Raw genomic sequence first — 24,370 nt, 5'->3', positions numbered from 1 at the left:
TTACTATTCTGCAGAGAGTGTTGAAAAGTGATGACGTTAACATTATATGTTAGTGTTAAATTTATAATATCCTTACTTTATGAAAATGTTCCTGAGGAGTGGTTTTTAGGTATTATTAGAACTTTTCTCAAGACTGTCTTTAATACTTGCATACTATATTTATATCAATTTGCATGTTTTTTATGTCAATTTTTATATCAATTTGCATGTTTTCCTTTGTTTTCTCTTTTCCTCATACCCACTCAATACATTGCATGGCACTTATTTGAATTACAGGTGTTTATTTTTTGAAGTGATGAAGCAGTTTAGCTTCTGTTCCAGGTTAGAATAAAAGCAGGACGGACACTGGGCTTACCTGGTGGCACAGTGGTTGAGAGTCCACCTGCCGATGCAGGGGACGCGGGTTCGTGCCCCGGTCCGGGAAGATCTCACGTGCCGCGGAGCGGCTGGGCCCGTGAGCCATGGCCTCTGGGCCTGCGTGTCCGGAGCCTATGCTCCGCGGCGGGAGAGGCCACAGCAGTGAGAGGCCTGCGTACCACACACAAAAAAAAGCAGGACACTGATAGTCATGAGGAATTTAAACAGAATTTATCTTTTAAGTTAAAGCAGGCAGGATTCAAAGTCTGGGAGATCAGTGTATTAGAAGGACTCTGTGGAGCAGGATTGGTAAACTTCGGCTCTCAGAGCAGAATCTGTTAGCTCTGTGTTTTATGTTGTCTGCTAGGGATGAGGGACTAGATGAGATGTTTATTCTTTTCTTTTTATTTTTAATTTTATTTATTTATTTTTGGCTGCATTGGGTGTTCATTGCTACACGTGGGACTTTGTCTAGTTGCGGCGAGTGGGGGCTACTCTTTGTTGCGGTGCATGGGCTTCTCATTGTGGTGGCTTCTCTTGTTGCGGAGCACAGGCTCTAGGCACGCAGGCTTCAGTAGTTGTGGCTCGCAAGCTCTAGAGCACAATCTCAGTAGTTGTGGCTCACGGGCTGAGTTGCTCCACGGCATGTGGGATCTTCCCGGACCAGGGCTCGAACCCGTGTCCCCGGCATTGGCAGGCGGATTCTTAACCACTGCGCCACCAGGGAAGCCCAAGATGTGTATTCTTTAAGATTGTCATTAAGTCCATGATAATAGCTTAAGTACAGTACATAAAGGGATGTTCACATAGACTTGTGAACTCATAAATATGTAAGATTAATAAGTCCCATAAATTGTTAAAGCAATTACTGTATAATCTTTTCAGACTGAACTTTAAAATAATGTAGTGTTTTCCTTGCAATTATTTAACTCTTGCTTAGAGACTCTCTCTTATAGGATGGGTGAGTGAATATGTGGTGCTATATAGGACTTGAAAATTAATTTTAAAAATATGCTAATCTGTTTTATTGTGGAAGATTATAAAAGGTTCGAATTGTGGCTTATGGATGCCTTTAATTATTTTAAGATGTTTTCCTGTGATGTATCCTTAGGAAACCCCTGTGGATTATGTATTGTGGCTTACTTAAATATGCTGACAACACTTTAAAAAAAAAAAAAATTTCACAACCCCTCTTACTAAAACTCTACCATAGTAAAACTCAACTTGATTTAAAATGTTGATAGTCATGTTTTAGTGCAAAAAAATTGTTCCTTTTAAAAAGTAGCAGAAATACCTAGTAGAGTTAAATTATTTAAAAGCCATTTTCACTTCTGAGGATTCCATTTCAGAGGCAGGGGTGTTAGAGTTCACAGTAGTCATAATTTTTAGACATCTCATTCCCATTGTACAGTCTCCTTTTTATTTGTCATCATTTTAATATTTTTTAGGAAACACATGAAGTTTTCCAAGTAAATATCAGGGTCCCTTGGAAGCACGTCTGGTTCCTCCCAGTCATCTTAAGAATCTGTTAGAGAGCTGTTGCAATGATTAAACGTATGGTCGTTACATTTTGGGTGGGAGTTCAAGAGTCAGGAAATAGAAAAAATATGAAACTTTAAATATTTTTATTTATTGGTGTCTCCAGTAGGGTTGATGTCCAGTCCATCTAATAGTATGTAACTAATTTTGTTGGTTATTTAAAAGTGCTGGGATTATTTGGATTCTTCAACTGTAACAAAAACTTGTGCCTAGAACTCTGGTGGTCTTCTTACAATGAGCTTGGAAAGGGATCTTCTTGATGCTGAGCCCATGAAGGAACTTAGCGGGAAGCGTCCTTTGGTATGTTCTGAGGTTAACGGGCAGATAATTCTTTTAAAGGTAAGTTCTTTGGTCTTGTGGGAGATTCAGAAGTACAAAGGGGAGTGTTGGTGGTACTTTTCAGGAAAGTAAAGACCCACTGTTTATTTTCTAAATTATGTGAATTGACTGGTACGATGATTATGCTTTCAGTGTGGTTGCCGGAACTAATTTTGAATTTAAAGTTTCTCTCATTTCCCTAAATAATGTATGTCTTTAATAGAATATACTTGCTTTCCTTTTTTCGGGTGAACTTATTACATTCTAGCCAAGAGCCTTTTAAAATTCTTGTTTTTCTTACATTTCTCTTTGAAATCTCAACTATTTTGCCAACACAGTCTTCTGTTCTTTGATTTCTTCTCTTCATTGACCTGGAAAACTGTTAATCATGATAGTAGGATAATTACTTTGGCTTTAGTGAATGCATATTGTAGAGTGTATATTAAGCTACTGGTAGAAATGTTCTTTTCTTTCTATATTATATCATTTAAAGCAGATAGAAAAAGTATTAAAAAATAAATTTAGTTATATTTTAACTTATATAAAAATCTAATTTAAGTTGGAATGATATATAAGTAGAGTGAGATTTTTAATCTTGGAATTGCCAATCCCTCTTTTTTTTTTTTTTTTTTTGGTACAAGGGCTATTCTGTGGATGTCGACACAGAAGCCAGGGTAATTCAGAGAGCAGCCGCGTATCACAGAGCTTGGAGAGAAGCTAAAGAAGAGTCTGGGTTGCTACCATTGATATTCCTATTTTTGTGTAAGGTAAAGTTTTTATGCTAATCTCTTGCAGAAAACATTTTATTTAAAGTGCGTTTTAGCTCCAAGCTTTAGAGAAGTAATTAATTCCTTTTAACTTTTTAAAAATTGAAGTATATAGTTGATTTACAATATTGTGTTAGTTTCAAGTGTACAGCATAGTGATTCAGTATATTTGCAGATTATATTCCATTACATGATAATGGGTATAATTCCCTGTGCTAAACAGTAAATCCTTGTTGCTTATCTATTTTATATATAATAGTTTGTATTTGTTAATCCCATACCCCTAATTTGTCCCTCCCACTTTCCCTCCCCCCTTTGGTAACCACAAGTTTGTTTTCTATGTCTGTGAGTTCGTTTCTGTTTTGTATATACGTTCATTTGTATTATTTTTTAGATTCTACGTATGTGATATCATATAGTATTTGTCTTTCTCTGACTTATTTCACTAAGCATGATATTCTCTATCCATGTTGTTGCAAATGGCAGTATTTCATTCTTTTAAATGGCTAATATCACATTGTATATCTACCACATCTTCTTAATCCAGTCATCTATTGATGGGCATTTGGGTTGCTTCCATGTCGTGGCTATTGTAAATAGTGCTGTTATGAACATTGTGGTGCATGTATCTTTTAGAATAAGTTTTTTTTGTTTTTTCCGGATATATACCCAGGAGTGGAACTGCTGGATCATATGGTAGTTCTATTTTTAGTTTTTTGAGGAACCTCCATACTGTTTTCCATAGTGGCGACACCAATTTACATTCCTACTGACAATGTATAATGGCTCCCTTTTCTCCACATCTTCTCCAGAATTTGTTATTTGTAGATTTTTTGATGATAGCCGTTATGACAGGTGTGAGGTGATACCTCATTGTGGTTTTGATTTGCATTTCTCTAATAACTAGTGATATTGAGCATCTTTTCATGTACCTGTTAGCCATCTGTATGTCTTCTTTGGAAAAATGTCTATTCAAGTCTTCTGCCCATATTTTGATTGGTGTTTTTTGATATTGAGTTGTATGAGCTTTTTGTATATTCTGGATATTAACCCCTTGTTAATCGCATCATTTGTGAATATTTTCTCTCATTTCGTAGGTTGTCTTCATTTTGTTGATAGTTTCCTTTGCTGTGCAAAAGCTTTTAAGTTTAATTAGACAGTCTTTTCAAAAGGTGGTGCTAGGCATGTAAAACAAAGAAATTAGAGCATTCCCTTACATCATATATAAAAATAAACTCAAAATAGTTTGAAGACCTAAATGTAAGACATAAAACCATAGAACTCCTGGAAGAGAACGTAGAAGAAACAGTCTGACATAAATTGTAGCAATATTTTCTCCTATCTGTCTCCCAAGGCAAAAGAAATAAAAGCAAAACTAAACAAACAGGGCCTAATTAAACTTAAAAGCTTTTGCACAGCACAGAAGTAATTCTTTCCAGAAAAGTTATTTTGTACAGTCATTGTATACTAAAAATATATTGAAGAATTTTTCACTTAGATTCTCGTTCTCTGTTTTGCTTCTCAGTCTGATCCTATGGCTTATCTGATGGTCCCATACTATCCTAGGGCAAACCTGAGTGCTATTCAATCCAGCATGCCTTTAACTTTAGAAGTAAGTAAAAAAACCTTATTTCCATGGATGTATTAAATGAGAAAAATAACATCTAAAGTTTATTGAGGATATACTACATGCTTTATACAGTGTACAGTTTTGACTCATTTTGTTTAATTGTCATATCAGCCCTGTGATATGAGTTATCCTATTATATACAGATTAGAAAAATGAGGCTCACAGAGATTAATGTGACTTGCACAGGGTCCCTCATCCAGTGGCTGAGTTGGGACTTGGAATTGGGTCTTTTTGACACCAAAGCCCATCCTTATAACTATTAAGTTGTACTGTATGTAAATTGTGTAGTATAGCACTTGGTATTTTAAGTTTTAAGCAATAGCTTTAATTTCTATTGTAAATTTATATTAGTAATAACAATAAAGGATGCCCAGATTCTTGCTACCCAGTAACACTTTTTCAGTCTCTTTTTCTTTTTTAGATGCCTTCTGCTCATTATTTGTAATCCAAGTCTTCTTAGAGACTGTAGTCTCTAAGTCATACACACACACACACACACACACACACACACACACACACACACACACACACACACACACACACACACACACACACACACACCCACATGGTATTACCAGTTACATAATCAGGACTTCTGTCCTTTAATTCTTTCTCTATTGCTGTATTCTTTTTAAAGGTTCATTTGGAGGAAGCTTAGTCACTTCTGGAAAAGTCTTTTAATTAGAGAAAATGTTCAGCTGTTAAAATGATTTGTCTACTTCCTGACTTCTTTTGTATGTACTTGTCTGTAGGAAGCTTTAAAGGTCATGAAAGGTGTTGCCCAGGGCCTGCATACATTGCACAAGGCTGACATAATTCATGGATCACTTCATCAGAACAATGTATTTGCTTTAAACCGTCAACAGGGAATTGTTGGAGATTTTGACTTCACCAAATCTGTGGTAAAATATAGTGGTTTTGTAAATAAGTTCTAGACTTCATTTAGTATTATTAGGCAGTAGTTCAGCACTTTTATATCATATGGTAATTTATTATAAGACCTTTGCCTTCAGTTAAGGTGTGTCATATAGTGCAAGCAATTATGTGTTATCAGGTGGGTGCTGGAACAAGAGTTTCTAAAGTTGTGCATTATATTTTTTAACCGTAAGTCTTAGGAGCAGCCTGAAATTACAGTCAATGGCATTGACAGCATTAGCATTAATCAGTTAATTCATCAAGAAACATTTAGTTGCTGGAAGTACACAAGGAAAACTAGGTGGCCATCTCCTGTCTCCCAGTCTACTGGTGCCCTTCCCCTCGATAGATTAAATTTAGATATACATACTTTGCTATTTTTTGATTAATGGGCATTTTTAGCAACTTGGGAACCTTGGACTTTTCCACTTAATTCAAGTTCGAGTTTGATGACATTGCCTGTGAATTTTGGTGTCATGTTACCTCAGAAGAGGCAATTTGTGGGAATAACAATATCAGACAATTAAAGAGCATATTGTGATCTTTTTTTTTTTTTTCTTTTTGGTAGAATGGGCAGTTTCAAAATACAATCACGAGGGGCTTCCCTGGTGGCGCAGTGGTTGAGAGTCTGCCTGCCGATGCCGGGGACACGGGTTCGTGCCCTGGTCCGGGAAGATCCCACATGCCGCGGAGCAGCTAGGTCCATGAGCCTGCACGTCCGGAGCCTGTGCTCCGCAACAGGAGAGACCACAACAGTGAGAGGCCCATGTACCACAAAAAAAAAAATATATATACAATCACGAGGGAGCAGTTCTCTTTGTTAAAATAACAGCTTTATTGAGATATAATTCACATACCATAATGTGTATAATTCACTACTAATCTTAATATGGTCAAAAAGTTCTGCATCAGTCACCACTGTCTAATTCCAGAACGTTTTTTATCACCCTCAAAAAGAAACCCCATACCGGTTTGCAGTTACTCCCTCTTTCTTTCTCCACTTAGCCTCTTGGAAACCGCTAATCCATTTTCTGTCCCTATGGATTTGCCTCTTCTGGACATTTCCTATAAATGGAATCATGTGTGGCCTTTTGTGATTGACTTATTTCACTCTGCGTAATGTTTTAAAAGTTCATCCATGTTGTAGCATGTGTCTAAACTTCATTCCCTTTTAAAAATGCCCAAATAATATTTCGTTGTATGGATATGCCATATTTTGTTTTTACCTTCGTCAGTTTGTGGGCATTTGGGTTTCCACTTTTTGATTATTATGAATAATGCTGCTATGAAAATCAGTATACAAGTTTTTGTGTGGAGATATGTTTTCTTGGGAGTGGAATTGTTGGGTTATATAGTAACTCTTCTGTGTTTCACCGTTTAATGAAGAAAACTGTTTTCCAAAATGGCTGCACTGTTTTTCATTCTCATCAGCGATGTATGAGGATTCCAGTTTTTCAACATCCCTGCCAATATTTTATTGTCTGAGGAGTTCCCTTTTGACTAGTAAAAGTCATAATGCTTTTTAATTTTTTTTTAAAGAGTTTTTTTTTGATGTGGACCATTTTTTTAAAGTCTTGATTGAATTTGTTACAGTTATTGCTTCTGTTTTATGTTTTGGTTTTTTTGGCCGCGAGGCTGTGGGATCTTAACTCCCTGACCAGGGATCGAACCTGTACCCCCTGCATTGGAAGGCAAAGTCTTAACCACTGGACTGCCAGGGAAGTCCCCATAATGCTTTATTTGTTGGTCGTCTGCAAGTTATAGGATAATGCCACCTGTCTGTATACAGTTTCAGTGGTGTTCATGTGGTACCCCAAAAAGAAGAGAAAATAAAAATGTAAAACTATAATGAAATGCTGGATTATAGAGGATTTATACATAGTAGATTTGCTGAAATATGTTTATTTTAATGAAAATTAGGATAACATTTTAAGAAAAATAACTGAACTGTGAGTTTTAAAAAGTTCTCAATTCATAGGGATCCTGGTTAGTTTACCTTTTGAACATGCCATTTGCACAACTATAGATATGACTCCAAAGAATTCTTCCTGTTTTATACTGATTTGTCAGCTGTTATTATCCAACAAAACATTGTTTTTAATCTCTATTTAAAATTATTTACTTTGAAATATTGATTAAACTCACCTTTTGCTGCATTTTTCACCCACTCTCAGATTGAAGTACTAATCAGGAAGGGTAATTTGAAAAGCAGACTGTAGTCAAGAACATTGCTTTTCATACATCATACTGCATGTGAATCTCCTGGGGATCTTGTTAAAATGCAATTTTTAGAAATTGAGTTAAAACTAGTATATGATACTATATGTTTCAGGTGTACATAAAATGCAGATTTTTATTCAGCATTTCTGGGATGGAGATTTTGTATTTCTAACAAGCTCCTGGGTGATACTCTAGCTGCTGGTCTTTGGACCACACTCTGAGAAGCAAGGATAATGATGGTAGTGATATGTACTGGGTAATTATTGTACTGATTACCTTTACCTTTACAATAACTCTGTAAAGTAGTTACAAATTAATTAATTTCCTTTTTACAAATTAATTAATTTAGGCTCAAAGTGGTTAAAGCCCAAGGTCACATAGCAAATAAATGGCAGAGTGGGAATTGCAGTCAAGGTTTGTCTGAATCCAGGGTTCATGTTCTTGTCATTCATCATCCTTTGGCACATTGGAAATGGTGTACTTAGAAAATGGTCAGTAAGGAAGTACTTTGTAGACTTGTGGTTTTAAAAAGTTATTTAGAATTTTCAGAATTAGAAAATAGCACTGCCTCTAGCCCTTATGAAGTGTGTTTTTTTTACAAAAGAGTACCAAATTCTTAAAGAATCACTATTTCTTAGTTTTTAATCTGCTGGAGTCTACAATGTGAAATGTAACCATAGTCTCACTGTTAATTTCATGAGACTGATTTTAAGAGCAATTTATAATAGTGGAAATTAGGTAAAAATATTTGAAAGCAAGAGAGAATAAAATATTTCAAATGAATATTTTTTGTGTTGATTAAATGCAGATTACTTCACAGAATGCTGCCTCAACTGTGTTGCCTTTAAAATATTTAACCTACTGTTTTTGTAGAGTCAGCGAGCCTCAGTGAACATGATGATTGGTGACTTGAGTTTGCTATCACCTGAATTGAAAATGGGAAAACCTGCTTCTCCAAGTTCTGACTTATATGCTTATGGCTGCCTTTTATTGTGGGTATGTTATTTTTTTATTGAAACAGATAAGTCATTTATTTATATATATTTCAGTATAGAAAGTGATGGTTTGAAGTGGCTTTCCTCAGTATATTACTCTGAATAAAAAATAGTGGTAGATTTTTAGTAGAAAAAAATTTCTTCCCACTTGTTTTTAAAAGGTTGTCATAAACTGTTGCTCTACAGTTGATCTTTGAACAACATGGGTTTGAACTGCCTGGGTCCACTTAAGCGCAGTTTCATTTTCAGAAGTATATACTATAGTACCACTCCATCCATGGTTGCGCACGTACAGAGGAACCAGGGATATGGAGGGCCAACCATAAATTCTATGCGGGTTTTCAACTGTGCCAAGCTTCGGCACCTCTAACCTCCATGTTGTTCAAGAGTCAGCTGTACTTCTTATCATCTGTTGTGTACTTTCTAAAAATTGGCTTGATAATATGTTTTACATAGCATGCTACTGTCTTAGTTTTATTGAAGTCAAGATTAACAGTGAGGATGGTTTTGTCCTATATTAATCTGGAAGTAATTCATGCATATATGGAAAATAAATATTAAATGATATTAAATAAGCCTTGAGTAAAAGCTCCTGCTTTGAGTGTAAACCAAATAGCTATTTCTAATCCATGGTTTAAACCCGTTCTTCCTGTGAAATATGAGGGGTTAAGTGTTAACAGGGAAGGATGTCTGTTCTCACTTCTTCTGTTTAACATTGTACTGGAGGTTCTAGCCCAGGGGTCAGCAAAATTTTCCATAAGCGGCCAGATGGTAAATAGTTCAGGCTTTGTGGGACATATGGTTTCTGCTGCTTTAGCCTGAAAGCAGCTATAGACAGTACATAAATGAGTGAGTGCCTCTGTTCCAATAAAACTTTATTTATGGATATTGAAATTTGAATTTCATATAATTTTCATGTGTCATGAAATAGTATTCTTTGATTTTCTTTTAAACATTTTAAAATGTGAAAACCATTCTTGGCTTGCATGCTGCATGAAAACAAGCAGTGGGATGGATTTGGCATACAGGCTGTAGTTTGCTAATCCTGGTTGTAGTTAGTCAAATAAGGCAACAAAACAAAAAGCATACAGTTTGAAAATGAAGAAGTAAAGCCATCTTTATTTGCAGGTGACATGATTAATTATGTAGAAAATCTTTATGAATGTTATATACATTAATGCTACTAAAACCAACAAATTTAGCAAGGTTGCAGGATACAAAGTCAGTATAATAATTAATTGGGTTTCTTTATACTAGGAAATTGAAATTAAACAGTCATTTACAGAAGTATAAAAAATATGGAGCTTTTAGGGGCTTCCCTGGTGGCGCAGTGGTTGAGAGTCTGCCTGCCGATGCAGGGGACACGGGTTCGTGCCCCGGTCCGGGAAGATCCCACATGCCGCGGAGCGCCTGGGCCCGTGAGCCATGGCCGCTGGGCCTGCGCGTCCGGAGCCTGTGCTCCACAACGGGAGAGGCCACAACGGTGAGAGGCCCGCGTACCGCAAAAAAAAAAAAAAAAAAATATGGAGCTTTTAGAGCTAAATTGACAAAAGATTTGCAAGATCTTTATACTGAAAACTACAAAAGTATTGTTGAGAGGAACTAAAGAAGGTGTAAATAAATGGAGAGATGCGCCATGTTCATGGACTGGAAGAATCAGTGTTGTATGGATGTGAGTTCTTCTCAAATTGGTCATAGTTTTGATACAATTTCAACAAAACTCCTTCTAGGCTTACTTTTTTTTTTTTTTTGACAGTAATTGACAATCAGATTCTGTAGTTTATATGAAAATACATGGGATCTGGGATAGCTAAAACAATTTTGAAAAAGAATACAAGTGGAGGATTTTAACTGATTTTAAGACTTAATAAAATTACCGTAAATCAAGACAGTGTGATATTGATGTAAAGTTAGACATGGATCAATGGAACAGAATAGAGACAGTAGAAATAACACCCACTAAAATATGGTCAGTTGATTTTTTGACCAAGGTGCCAGGACAGTTCTATGAGGGAAAAGATAGTCTTCAACAAATGGATAACAATTGGGTATCTGTACATAAAAAATAAACTTTGACTCATTCATTGCACAATGTATAAAAATTCACTCTAAATGTATATTAGACCAAAATGTAAAACCTAAGTCTCTAAAGCTCAAGAATAAAATACAGGAGAAAATCTTACTGAGTTTGGCAAAGATTTTTTGTAATAGGACACAAAAAACATCAAGTATAAAAGAAAATAATTTGTATTTCATCAAAATTTAAAATTGTGCTCTTCACAAGACACTGTTACAAAAATGAAAGGCAAGTCATACACAAACTTGGAGGAAATATTTGCAAAACATATATCTGACAGAAGACTTCTATACAGCTTACAGTGAACTCTTACAACTGAATAATAAGAAGACAACTCAAAAATGGACAAAATATTTAAATAGGCACTTACCAAATAAAATGTCCAGATGGTAAATAAGCATGTGAAAACATGCTCTCAATATCATTAGTCATTGGGGAAATACAAATTAAAACCAAAAGGAGATACTACCACACGCCCACTATAATGTCTAAAATTAAAAATACTAACCACATCAAGTGTTGGCTAAGATGTATAGCAACTAGAACTCTGATATATTGCTGAGGGGAATGTAAATGTAACAACCACTTTGGAAAACAACTTGGCAGTTGTTAAAAGATTAAACATATACCTATTATATGACCCAGCTGTTTTACTCCTAGATATTTAGCCAAGAGAAATAAAAGCATATGTCCACACAAAGACTTGTACAAAAATATTCAAAGACATTTTATTTGTAAGAGCCAAAAAATGGGAACAACCCAAATGTCCATAAACAGATGAATGGAAAAACAGTCTACTATATATTCATTGGAATATTACTCAGCAATAAAAAGGAATGAACTATTAATACAGGCATGCCTTGTTTTATTGAGCTTCACTTTATTGCACTTCACATATATTGTGTTTTTTTATATATTGAAGATTTGTGGCAACCCTGCATGTCAGATGATGGTTAACGTTTTTTAACAATAAAATATATTCTTAAATTAGGGGATGTACATTGTTTTTTATTCTTTTATTTTTTAACATCTTTATTGGAGTATTAATTGCTTTACAGTGTTGTAAAGTTTCTGCTGTATAACACAGTGAATCAGCTATATGTATACATATATCCCCAAATACCCTGCCTGTTGCATCTCCCTCCCCCCCTCCCTATCCCACCCTTCTAGGTGGTCACAAAGCACAAAGCTGATCTCCCTGTGCTATGCAGCTGCTTCCCACTAGCTATTTTACATTTGGTAGTGTATATGTCAATGCTACTCTCTCATTTTGTCCCAGCTTACCCTTCCCCCTCCCCGTGTCCTCAAGGCCATTCTCTGTGTCTGTGTCTTTATTCCTGTCCTGCCCCTAGGTTTTCAGAACCATTTTTTTTTGATTCCATATATATATATGTGTTAGCATATGGTATTTGTTTTTCTCTTTCTGACTTCGCTCTGTATGACAGACTCTGGATCCATCCACCTCACTACAAATAACTCAATTTCGTTTCTTTTTATGGCTGAGTAATATTCCATTGTATATATGTGTACCATCTTCTTTATCTATTCATCTGTTAATGGACACTTAGATTGCTTCCATGTCCTGGCTATTGTAAATAGTGCTGCAATGAACATTGTGGGACATGACTCTTTGAATTACGGTTTTCTCAGGGTATGTGCCCAGTAGTGGGATTGCTGGGTCATATGGTAGTTCTGTTTTTAGTTTTTTAAGGAACCTCCGTACTGTTCTCCATAGTGGCTGTACCAATTTACATTCCCACCAACAGTGCAAGACGGTTACCTTTTCTCCACACCTTCTCTAGCATTTATTGTTTGTAGATTTTTTTGATGATGGCCATTCTGACCAGTGTGAGATGATATCTCATTGTAGTTTTGATTTGCATTTCTCTAATGATTAGTGATGTTGAGCATCCTTTCATGTGTTTATTGGCAATCTGTATATCTTCTTAGGAGAAATGTCTATTTAGATCTTCTGCCCATTTTTGGATTGGGTTGTTTGTTTTTTTGATATTGAGCTGCATGAGCTGCTTGTATATTTTTGGAGATTAATCCTTTGTCAGTTTGCTTCATTTGCAAATATTTTCTCCCATTCTGAGGTTTGTCTTTTTGTCTTGTTTATGGTTTCCGTTTCCTTTGCTGTTCAAAAGCTTTTAAGTTTCATTAGGTCCCATTTGTTTATTTTTATTTCCATTACTCTTGGAGGTGGGTCAAAAAGGATCTTGCTGTGATTTGTGTCATAGAGTGTTCTGCCTATGTTTTCCTCTAAGAGTTTGATGGTGTCTGGCCTTACATTTAGGTCTTTAATCCATTTTGAGTTTATTTTTGTGTATGGTGTTAGGAAGTGTTGTAATTTCATTCTTTTACATGTAGCTGTCCAGTTTTCCAGCACCACTTATTGAAGAGGCTGTCTTTTCTCCATTGTGTATTCTTGCCTCCTTTATCAAAGATAAGGGGACCATATGTGCATGGGTTTATCGCTGGGCTTTCTATCCTGTTCCGTTGATCTACATTTCTGTTTTTGTGCCAGTACCATACTGTCTTGATTACTGTAGCTTTGTAGTATAGTGTGAGGTCAGGGAGCCTGATTCCTCCAGCTCCATTTTTCTTTCTCATGATTGCTTTGCCTATTCGGGGTCTTTTGTGTTTCCATACAAATTGTGAAATTTTTTGTTCTAGTTCTGTGAAAAATGCCATTGGTAATTTGATAGGGATTGCATTGAATCTGTAGATTGCTTTGGGTAGTAGAGTCATTTTCACAATGTTGATTCTTCCAATCCAAGAACAGGGCATATCTCTCCATCTGTTGGTATCATCTTTAATTTCTTTCACCACTGTCTTATAGTTTTCTGCATACAGGTCTTTGTCTCCTTACGTAGGTTTATTCCTAGATATTTTATTCTTTTTGTTGCGGTGGTAAATGGGAGTGTTTCCTTAATTTCTTTTTCACATTTTTTATCATTCGTGTATAGGAGTGCAAGAGATTTCTGTGCATTAATTTTGTATCCTGCAACCTTACCAAATTCATTGATTAGCTCTAGCAGTTTTCTGGTAGCATCTTTAGGGTTCTCTATGTATAGTATCGTGTCATCTGCAGACAGTGACAGTTTTACTTCTTTTAGATTTGGATTCCTTTTATTTCTTTTTTGTCTCTGATTGCTGTGGCTAAAGCTTCCAAAACTATGTTGAATAATAGTGGTGAGAGTGGGCAACCTTGTCTTATTCCTGATCTTAGAGGAAATGGTTTCAGTTTTTCACCATTGAGAACGATGTTGGCTGTGGGTTTGTCTTATATGGCCTTTATTATATTGACGTAGGTTCCCTCTATGCCTACTTTCTGGAGAGTTTTTATCATAAATGGGTGTTGAATTTTGTTGAAAGTTTTTTCTGCATCTGTTGAGATTATCATATGGTTTTTATCCTTCAGTTTTTTAATACGGTGTGTCACATTGATTGATTTCTGTATATTGAAGAATCTTTGCATTCCTGGCGTAAAACTCACTTGATCATGGTGTATGATCCTTTTAATGTGCTGTTGGATTCTGTTTGCTAGTATTTTGTTGAGGATTTTTGCATCTGTGTTCATCGGTGATATTGGCCTGTAGTTTTCCTTTTTTGTGACATCTTTGTCTGGTTTTGGTATCAGGGTGTTGGTGACCTCGTAGAATGAGTTTGGGAGTGTTCCTCCCTCTGCTAAATTTTGGAAGAGTTTTAGAAGGATAGGTGTTAGCTCTTTGCTAAATGTTTGATAGAATTTGCCTGTGAAGCCATCTGGTCCTGGGCTTTTGCTTGTTGGATGATTTTTAATCACAGTTTCAATTTCAGGGCTTGTAATTGGTCTTTTTATGTTTTCTATTTCTTCCTGGTTCAGTCTCAGAAGGTTGTGCTTTTCTAAGAATTTGTCCATTTCTTTCAGGTTGTCTGTTTTACTGGCATATATAGTTGCTTGTAGTAATCTCTCCTGATCCTTTGTATTTCTGCAGTGTCCCTTTGTATTTCTGCCTTTTTCATTTCTAATTCTGTCGATTTGAGTCTTCTCCCTTTTTTTCTTGATGAGTCTGCCTAATGGTTTATCAATTTTGTTTATCCTCTGAAAGAACCAGCTTTTTGTTCTATTGATCTTTGCTATTGTTTCCTTCATTTCTTTTTCATTTATTTCTGATCTGCCCTTTATGATTTCTTTCTTCTGCTAACTTTGGGGTTTTTTTTTGTTTTTTCTCTAATTGCTTTAGGTGTGGTGAGGTTGTTTATTTGAGATGTTTCTTGTTTCCTGAGGTAGGATTGTATTGCTATAAACTTCCCTCTTAGAACTGTTGCTGCATCTCATAGGTTTTGGGTCTTCGTGTTTTCATTGTCATTTGTTTCTAGGTATTTTTTTGATTTCCTCTGACTTCTTCAGTGATCTCTTAGTTATTTAGTAGCATATTTAGCCTCCATGCGTTTATATTTTTTACAGTTTTTTCCTGTAATTGATATCTGGTCTCATAGCGTTGTGGTCAGAAAAGATAGTTGATACGATTTCAGTTTTCTTAAATTTACCAAGGCTTGCTTTGTGACCTAAGGTGTGATCTATCCTGGAGAATGTTCCATGAGCACTTGAGAAGAAAGTGTATTCTGTTATTTTTGGATGGATTGTCCTATAAATATCAATTAAGTCCATCTTGTTTAATGTGTCATTTAAAGCTTGTGTTTCCTTATTTATTTTCTTTTTGGATGCTCTGTCCATTGGTGAAAGTGTGGTGTTAAAGCCCCGTACTATGATTGTCTTGCTGTTGATTTCCCCTTTTATGGCTGTTAGCATTTGCCTTATGTATTGAAGTGCTCCTATTTTGGGTGCATAAATATTTACGATTGTTATATCTTCTTGGATTGATTCCTCGATCATTGTGTAGTGTCCTTCTTTGTCTCTTGTAATAGTCTTTGTTTTAAAGTCTATTTTGTCTGACATGAGAATTGCTACTCCAGCTTTCTTTTGATACCCATTTGCGTGGAATAATCTTTTTCCATCCCCTCACTTTCAGTCTGTGGGTCCCTAGGTCTGAAGTGGGTCTCTTGTTGACAGTACATATATGGGTCTTGTTTCTGTGTCCATTCATCCAGTCTGTGTCTTTTGCTTGGAGCATTTAATCCATTTACGTGTAAGGTAATTATCGATATGTATGTTCCTATTACCATTTTCTTAATTATTCGGGGTTTGTTTTTGTAGGTCTTTTCCTCCTCTTGTGTTTCCTGCCTAGAGAAGTTCCTTTAGCATTTGTTGTAAAGCTGGTTTGGTGGTGCTGAATTCTCTTAACTTTTGCTGCCTGTAAAGGTTTTAATTTCTCTGTCAAATGTGAATGAGATCCATGCTGGGTAGAGTAATCTTGGTTGTAGGTTTGTCCCTTTTATCACTTTAAATATGTCCTGCCACTCCCTTCTGGCTTGCAGAGTTTCTGCTGAAAGATCAGCTGTTAACCTTATGGGGCATTCCATTGTAGTTATTTGTTTCTTTTCCCTTGCTGCTTTTAATATTTTCTCTTTGTAATTTTTGATAGTTTGATTACTATGTGTGTTGGCATGTTACTCCTTGAATTTATCCTGTATGGGACTCTCTGCGCTTCCTGGACTTGATTGACTATTTCCTTTCCCATGTTAGGGAAGTTTTCAAGTATCCTCTCTTCAAATATTTTCTCAGACCCTTTCTTTTTCTCTTCTTCTTTTGGGACCCCTATAATTCGAATGTTTGTGCATTTAATGTTGTCCCAGTGGTCTCTGACACTGTCCTCAATTCTTTCCATTCTTTTTTCTTTATACTGCTGTGTGGTAGTTATTTCCACTATTTTATCTTCCAGGTCACTTATCTGTTCTTCTGCCTCAGTTATTCTGCTATTGATTCCTTCTAGAGAATTTTTAATTTCATTTCTTGTGTTGTTCATCATTGTTTTGTTGCTCTTTTGTTCTTTTAGTTCTTTGTTAAATGTTTCTTGCATTTTCTCCATTCTGTTTCCAAGATTTTGGATCATCTTTACTGTCATTACTCTGAATTCTTTTTCAGGTAGACTGCCTATTTCCTCTTCATTTGTTTGGTCTGGTTGGTTTTTACCTTGTTCCTTCCATCTGCTGCATATTTCTCTGTCTTCTCATTTTGTTGAACTTACTGTGTTTGGGGTCTCCTGCAGGCTGCAGGTTCATTGTTCCCGTTGTTTTTGGTGTCTGCCTCCAGTGGGTAAGGTTGGTTCAGTGGATTGTGTAGACTTCCTGGTGGAGGGGACTGGTGCCTGTGTTTTGGTGGGTGGGGATGGATCTTGTCTTTCTGGTGGGCAGAACCGTGTGCGGTGGTGTGCTTTGGAGTGTCTGTGAACTTAGTATGATTTTAGGCAGCCTGTCTGCTAATGGGTGCAGTTATGTTCTTGTCTTGATAGTTTTTTGGCATGGGGCATCCAGCACTCGAGTTTGCTGGCTGTTGGGTGGAGCTGGGTCTTAGCGATGAGACGCAGATCTCTGGGAGAGCTCTAGCCAATTGATATTATGTGGGGCTGGGAGGTCTCTGGTGGTCCAGTGTCCTGAGCTTGGCTCTCCCACCTCAGAGGCTCAGGCCTGGCACCAGGCCGGAGCACCAAGACCCTCTCATCCACACAGCTCAGAAGAAAAGGGAGAAAAAAAGAAAGAAAAAAACCCAGTAAATAATGAAAGTTAAAAAAATTACGAAAATAAAAAATTTTTTAAAAAACTATTAGAATAATAAAGTAGTAATGATAAAAAAAGATAAAGAAGAGAGCAATCAACTCAATAAACCCACCAATGATAACAAGCACTAGAAACTATACTAAGATAAACATAAAAGTCAGAAAGAAGTCAGTTGCAGAGAGCAAACCCCAAGTCTACAGTTGCTCCCAATGTCCACAAGCTCTTTTTGGGATGAGTCGTTTTCTATTCAGGTATTCCACAGATTCAGGGTACTTCAAGTTGATTTTGGGGATTTAATCTGCTGCTCCTGAGGCTGCTCGGAGAAATTTCCCTTTCTCTTCTTGTTTGCATAGCTCCTGGGGTTCAGCTTTGGTTTTGGCCCCGCCTCTGTATGTAGGTTGTCTTCAGGCCTCTGTTCCCACCCAGACAGGACAGGGTTAAAACAGCGGCTGATTAGGGCAGTCTGGCTCACTCAGGTCGGGAAGAGGGAGGGGTACGGTAGTTGTAATTGGAATGCAGGGCGAGCCCGCAGTGGCAGAGGCTGGCGTGATGTTGCAACAGCCTGAGGCGCGCCGTATGTTCTCCCGGGGAAGTTGTCCCTGGATCTTGGGACCCTGGCAGTGGTGGGCTGCACAGGCTCCTGGGGTGGGGGTGTGGATAGTGACCGGTGCTCGCACACAGGCTTCTTGGTGGCTGCAGCAGCAGTTAGCGTTTCATGCCCGTCTCTGGTGTCCGAGGTGATAGCCGTGGCTCGCACCCATCTCTGGAGCTCGTTTAGGTTTTGCTCTGCTTTCTGTGGACAGACAGGGAAAGAATACCCTCTCCTCGCACACCCCGAAATAATAGTCTCTTGCCTCTTAGGAAGGTCCAGACTTTTTCCCAGACTCCCTCCCCACTAGCCGTGGTGCAGTTGTCCCCTTCAAGTCTTCACGCAGCCAACCCCAGTCCTCTCCTTGGGATCTGACCTCCGAAGCCTGAGCCTCAACTCCCAGCCCCCACTTGCCCCAGCGGGTGAGCAGACTAGCCTCTCAGGCTGGTGAGTGCCGGTCAGCACCGATCCTCTGTGTGGGAATCTCTCCACTTTGCCCTCTGCACCCGTTGCTGCGCTCTCCTCCGTGGCTCTGAAGCTTCCCCCCCTGCCCACCTCCCGTCTCTGCCAGTGAAGGGGCTTCCTAGTGTGTGGAAACTTTTCCTCTTTCACAGCTCCATCCCAGAAGTGCAGGTCCCGTCCCTATTCTTTTGTCTCTGTTTTTTCTTTTGCCCTCTCCGGGTACGTGAGGATTTTCTTGCCTATTGGGAAGCCGGAGGTCTTCTGCCAGCATTCAGTAGTTTTTCTGTAGGAATTGTTCCACATGTAGATGTATTTTTGATGTATTTGTGGGGAGGAAGGTGATCTCCATGTCTTATTCCTCTGCCATCTTGAAGGTCCCCCCCCCTTACATTGTTTTTTAGACATAATGCTATTGCATACTTAATAGATTACAGTATAGTGTAAACATAACTGTTATGTTACAGGAAACCAAAAAAAATTGCATGACTCACTTTATTTCAGTATTCACTTTATTGCAGTGGTCTGGAACTGAATCCTCAGTATCTCTCAGGTTATGTCTCTACACCCAGTAATATGGAGGAATCTCAAAATAATTCGGCCAAGCTAAAAAAAGCCAAAGGAAAGAAAGAGTACATATTTTATGTTTCTATTTATATAGAATTCTAAAAAATGCAAACTTATCTATGGTGATAGAAAGGAGTGCTCTGGAGTTTGAGGGCAGAGAGGAAGGGAGCGATAGATTACAAAGGGGCATGAGGAAATTTTTTTGGCATGATCACCATGTTCACGAGATTGATTGTGGTGATGATTTTGTAGCAGGATACATATATCAAAATATTGATAATTATATACTTTAAATACATGTAGTTTATTGTATATCAACTATACCTCAATAAAACTGTTATAAAAAGAGTATTTATACCTACCCAAGTGGTGATCAGTGGGAATCCCATTCAACAATTAATTATTCACAAGTTTTAGCCTTATGCTGGCATATGTATTTAAATTTGTGTGGTTTCATAGAACCATCATAGCCATAGAAATTATTGTACTGGCATCATTTTTGTCATTGCTTTAGTAATCTCTTTATTCTTTACATCAGGACGAAAGTGAATGTCTCAGATGTTCTTATGTTCCTGAGAGCTATCATAAAATATCACTTAAGTATGGTAATAGCAGTCTTTATTCCACCAGTTTCCTTTCTTCATTAACTGGTAGTAAAGAGCTTTATGAGTAAAGTCACTATTGTGCTGAATTCCTGCTCTTCTTTAATGTTGACTGAGTTCTTTTAAAAATTTCATTTTTAAATTACCATGTAGTACAGTTGATTGGTTTTTGGTGTTCAGTCCTATGAATTTTAACATATGTATAGATTAGTATACCCATCACCACAGCTGGGATACAGAACAGTTCCCTAACTCTAAAAAAAAAAAAATCCTATGTGCTGTCCCTTTGTAGTCATACCCTCTCCCTAACCCTTAACCCTTGGCAACCGCTGATCTTTTCTATATCACTACAGCTTTGTCTTTTTAAGAATGTTATATAAATGTTATCTTACAGTATGTAACCTTTTGAGACTAGCTTCTTCACTCAGCATAATGCCTTTGAAATTCATCCAGGTTGTTTAGTATATCAATAGTTCATTCCATTTTTGTGGCTGAGTGGTACTCTATTATATGGATGTACCAACTTTGTTTATCTGTTGAAGGACATTTGGGTTTCCAGTTTTTGGCTATTACAAATAAAGATGCTAGGAACATTTGTGTGTAGGTTTTTGTGTGAACATAGTTTTACTTCTCTAGAATAAATAGGAGGACGATTATTGAGTAGACTGTAATTGTATATATAACTTTATAAGGGGGTGCCAAACTTTTCCAGAGTGGCTGTACCATTTTGCATTCTCAGAACCAGCACTGTATGAGAGTTTCAGATTCTCACGATTGTTAATACCTCCTATTGCCATTGTTTTCTGTTTTAGCCATTCTCTTAGGTCTGCATTTTTTGGACCTCCTTAACAGTTTGAGACCCATACCTTCATGCAGTTTCAGTTACCTTCCGAAACCAGGATTTTGTGATTCCCTATAGTTTTTCTTTTACAAAAGTAAAGAATCCAATCCAGTATATTTTTATCTGGACAGGACTTCCTACCCTCTCATTTTACTATAACTGCTCTTAAATCTCCAATATGTTTTGTCCACTGTCTTCCCTTTCTCCCTAGTCTATCAGCAACCTCCTAGCTTCTCTTCCTTTCTTCTTCAGCGTTGGACCCCATCATATAACATCTAGGCTACCCTGTATCCCCTTTGACTCCTATTCATCTCTTTAGCCTGTTTAGACAAACCTCGTTTCTAGATATGTTTTGTGGTCTGCTATATATGATTTTAAAAATATTCTATTTTTTTAAGGTTTTATTTCTTTGTGAGACTAATTTTTATAAAAGACACATATATTTGATTTTTCTCCAGAGTGTGACCAAACATTATATTTATTAATTTAAGGACATTATTATGTGTATTTATAACATGGTGATAACATCCTCCCTTGCTGGGAACACATAGTGCATGTTTGGAACTTAGTTAATAAGTGCTTTATGAACTTCATCTCATTGCATCCTCCTAAACAACCATGTGAGGGAGCACATCATCATCCTAAGTGTAGACGTGAGGCATGTGAAAGTCAGAGAAGGACATCACTTCTTAAGTAACGTCCCATCTCAGAATTTCAGTGTCTTGAGGCTGCGTTCAAGACCACCTTCTGCATTCACATCACATATTAAGCCTTGAAGGTGCAGTCTTCACTGAAGCCAATGATAAACAATTGCTGAAGGGGCCCAGGCTTTGGAAATAAGTTACTAATAAGTGTCATTGCACTGATTACAGTGAAGTCTCTTATATTTTACAATGCCCTATTAAGGCATCTCTAACCTTGTCTTCTATGAGCTCTTTGGTGAGAAGTCCTCCTTTTAGAAAGCCTTACATGGATGTGAGTAACACTTCTGTTTAGAGGTCAGGTGTACTTTTTATACATTATGCTTCGTTTTGATGTTAATCCCCAACTAAGAGACAAGGGGAAAAGTAATATTCCATATTTGTCATTCCTTTAGATACAGCTGATGTGGCCTATGATGAGTGCCTTTCACAAATATTCCAATTAAGAGAAATCTCAAGAGAAGGAAAATGGGTGGCAGCCCCCTAAAATCTGGAAGTGATGCTAATATCGTAATTAAGCAGACTGAGTGGAATGGATCTCATTATTACCGAATTGTATGTAGGAGGATTAAGGCTTCCAGGCTGGATGGAGCCACTAACATCTCTAATGCCCTCCTCTGTGCAGGAATTTCATGTGTTTCTGGACCTCCTTTGAGACCCACCCAAGAACCTCAGACTCACTATTCCTTTCTTATTGGATCCAAGTGCAGAGAGCTTGGAGTTCACTTCTCAAAGTGTGTTATTTATGAGGATCATCTATAACATCTACCCATATTTTTACTCTTTTCAATTCTTTTTTCATTCCTGATGTTTCAGTATTTATTCTTTTATCATTTCCTTTCTATTTTAAGAACTTACTTTAGCCATTCTTTCAAGGTAAGTCTGCTGGTGACAAATTGTTAGTTTTCCTTCATCTGAGAGCATCTTAATTGCGCCTTCATTTCTGAAGGATGTTTTTTGCTGCGTACAGAATTCTGGGTTTATAGTTCTTTTCTTTCAGTGCTTCAAAAATGCTGTGCCACTTTCATTGGGCCTTCATGGTTTCTCATGAGAACTGCACTGTCATTTGAATCATTATTCCTCTTATAGGTAATGTGATGTTTCTCTCCACCTGTTTTTAAGACTTTGTTTTTAGTTTTCTGAAGTTTGATTATGATGTGTCTTAGCACGGATTTCTTTGGGTTTACTCTCTTTGGGGTTTGCTCAGTTTCTTCAGTTTGTGTTTTTTAGCAAATTTGTGAAATTTGGTTCAGCTGTTATTCATATAACTATTTTGTTAATCCTACACTCTTTCTCCTTTTTTTCTGAGACTGATGATACAAATTTTGGATCTTTTGTTATTGTCCCACAGGTTCCTGAGGCTGTGTTCATTTTCTTTCTGTTGTTCAATCCAGATATTTTCTGTTTTTCTATCTTCAGTTTCATCAGTGCTTTCCTCTGTCATATTCATTCTACCAATGTTGAGCCAATCCAGTGAGTTATTTCTGTTGTTCTGTTGTTGTTTTTCATTTCTAAAATTTCTATTTGGTTTTCTCTATATCTTCTGTCTTCTTTGCTGAGGCTTTCTACTTTTTTTTTCTTTCATGCATGTTTCTAATTGATCTCTAAGCATTGTTATGATGGCTTCTTTAAAATCCTTGTCAGATAATCCTTGCATCTGTGTCCTCTTGATGTCTTCTGTTGATTGTCTTTTTGTCATTTAAGATTTTGTTGGTTTTAAACTTGACATGTGATTTTTGATTGTAGCCTGAACATTTGGGGTATTATGTTCTGAGACTCTGCATCCTATTTAATCTTCCTTTTTTGCAGACAGTTACCTTGTTTAGGTGTAGTGTACAGTTTCAGATGACTTTAGATCTTCAGCTCCCCATTGAGCTCTGCTGACACCACCTCAGCAAAAGTGGAATGCTGATTTGTACTACTTTGCCTCTTCTCGTTCCTGATGGTTGGGAGTGGAAATTCATCTCTCTGTTAACAGAGTGCAGGGAGCAGGAGGAGCAGAGTGTTAAACTGTTACTGCTTCACCACTGCCTTATTCCATCTCCGTGTACCTGTTGCTACCTGGTGAGGGTATAAGTTTCCTTTCCCGCTGGGTCCTCCTGTCACCTGGGGAGTGAAGAGGGAAAAATAGAGTGCTGGCTAACACTGCCTCACACTGCTTTTTCCACTTTGTTGCTGTTGAGTGGTAGTAGAAGATAGCTCTCCACTGGGTCCCACTGACAGTACCCCTTGGAGTAGATTGCCAACTAGTGCCATCACATACAACCTTGTTCTGCCTTTTTGCTGATGAGTATGGGTGGGAGTTCAGCTCCCCACTCGTACCCACAGCCCCGCTGACAGTTTTTCCTTTGGTGTTTGGCTGGAGTAGAGGCTGTTACCAAAAAGGTTTTCTGTTCTGCTAGACTACCCTATTCACAGTCCTTTAGCTAGATGGAGCAGGCTTTTCTTGGGGCTCTTTTGGTCTGTGACTCTTGTCATTTCTGGGTTGCAAGCTTCTCTAGCATCCATTGTGGGATATAGGAGAGTCAGAAATAAAACCCAGGGAATTCACCCTTGTGTCATTTCTTAAATCCCAAGGTTCCTAGCCACTTCACTTTCTTCTTTCCTCTTTAGCTTCTTATTTCCACTTTTCAGAGTCTTCTTAGGTTTGTTGGTTATGTTATATTTAGATTTTATTTTAAGAGGGGAGACTGGTATGGAATGGGACCCCTTGAACACCTTGGGAGCTGAATGCTTTTGCAGAATGTCACCACCATATCAGTCTTACTTCTGTTAGGTCCTCAGTGCTTTCTTTTAGTCCTTTCACCTGCCCACAGTCAGTTCATTCTCATATTTCCCTCAACGATTACTTTAAACCTTTTACTGCTTTCCTCAAGCCCCTACCTAAATCTTATACCCGTTCTTCTCAGTAGACCTTGCCTCTTAATTTTTTTTTTTTAAACTGAGATATGTGCTTTCCATAAAATTTCAGTGCTTCTGTCTACAAACTGGTCACCTCTTTACCTGGTCTTCTGTCTTCTACTCCTATCTCAGAGAATTAAAGTGCTCCTTCTCTAGTGTAAGCCATCTGCATGTGACCTTGACCCCATTCTCTCTCCTGTTCTATACCTCACTTTTACCATTCTTCTGT

The 24,370-nt window shown here is 37.4% G+C and overlaps 1 protein-coding gene across 1 annotated transcript in view; it reads left to right on the top strand.

The window, feature by feature from the left end:
• STK31 (serine/threonine kinase 31) overlaps positions 1–24,370 on the top strand; it is an 84,866-nt gene that overhangs the window by 42,293 nt on the left and 18,203 nt on the right. The window contains exons 17-21 of the mRNA XM_030856962.2: positions 2,110–2,235; positions 2,856–2,981; positions 4,507–4,593; positions 5,364–5,513; positions 8,620–8,742. Coding sequence (XP_030712822.2) covers positions 2,110–2,235; positions 2,856–2,981; positions 4,507–4,593; positions 5,364–5,513; positions 8,620–8,742 — 612 coding nt within the window. The remainder of the gene's footprint in view (positions 1–2,109; positions 2,236–2,855; positions 2,982–4,506; positions 4,594–5,363; positions 5,514–8,619; positions 8,743–24,370) is intronic.

The sequence above is a fragment of the Globicephala melas genome, chromosome 9, assembly GCF_963455315.2.
Source record: "Globicephala melas chromosome 9, mGloMel1.2, whole genome shotgun sequence".
In the NCBI taxonomy this organism is placed as follows: domain Eukaryota; kingdom Metazoa; phylum Chordata; class Mammalia; order Artiodactyla; family Delphinidae; genus Globicephala; species Globicephala melas.
This window is presented reverse-complemented; position numbering and strand designations above follow the sequence as displayed.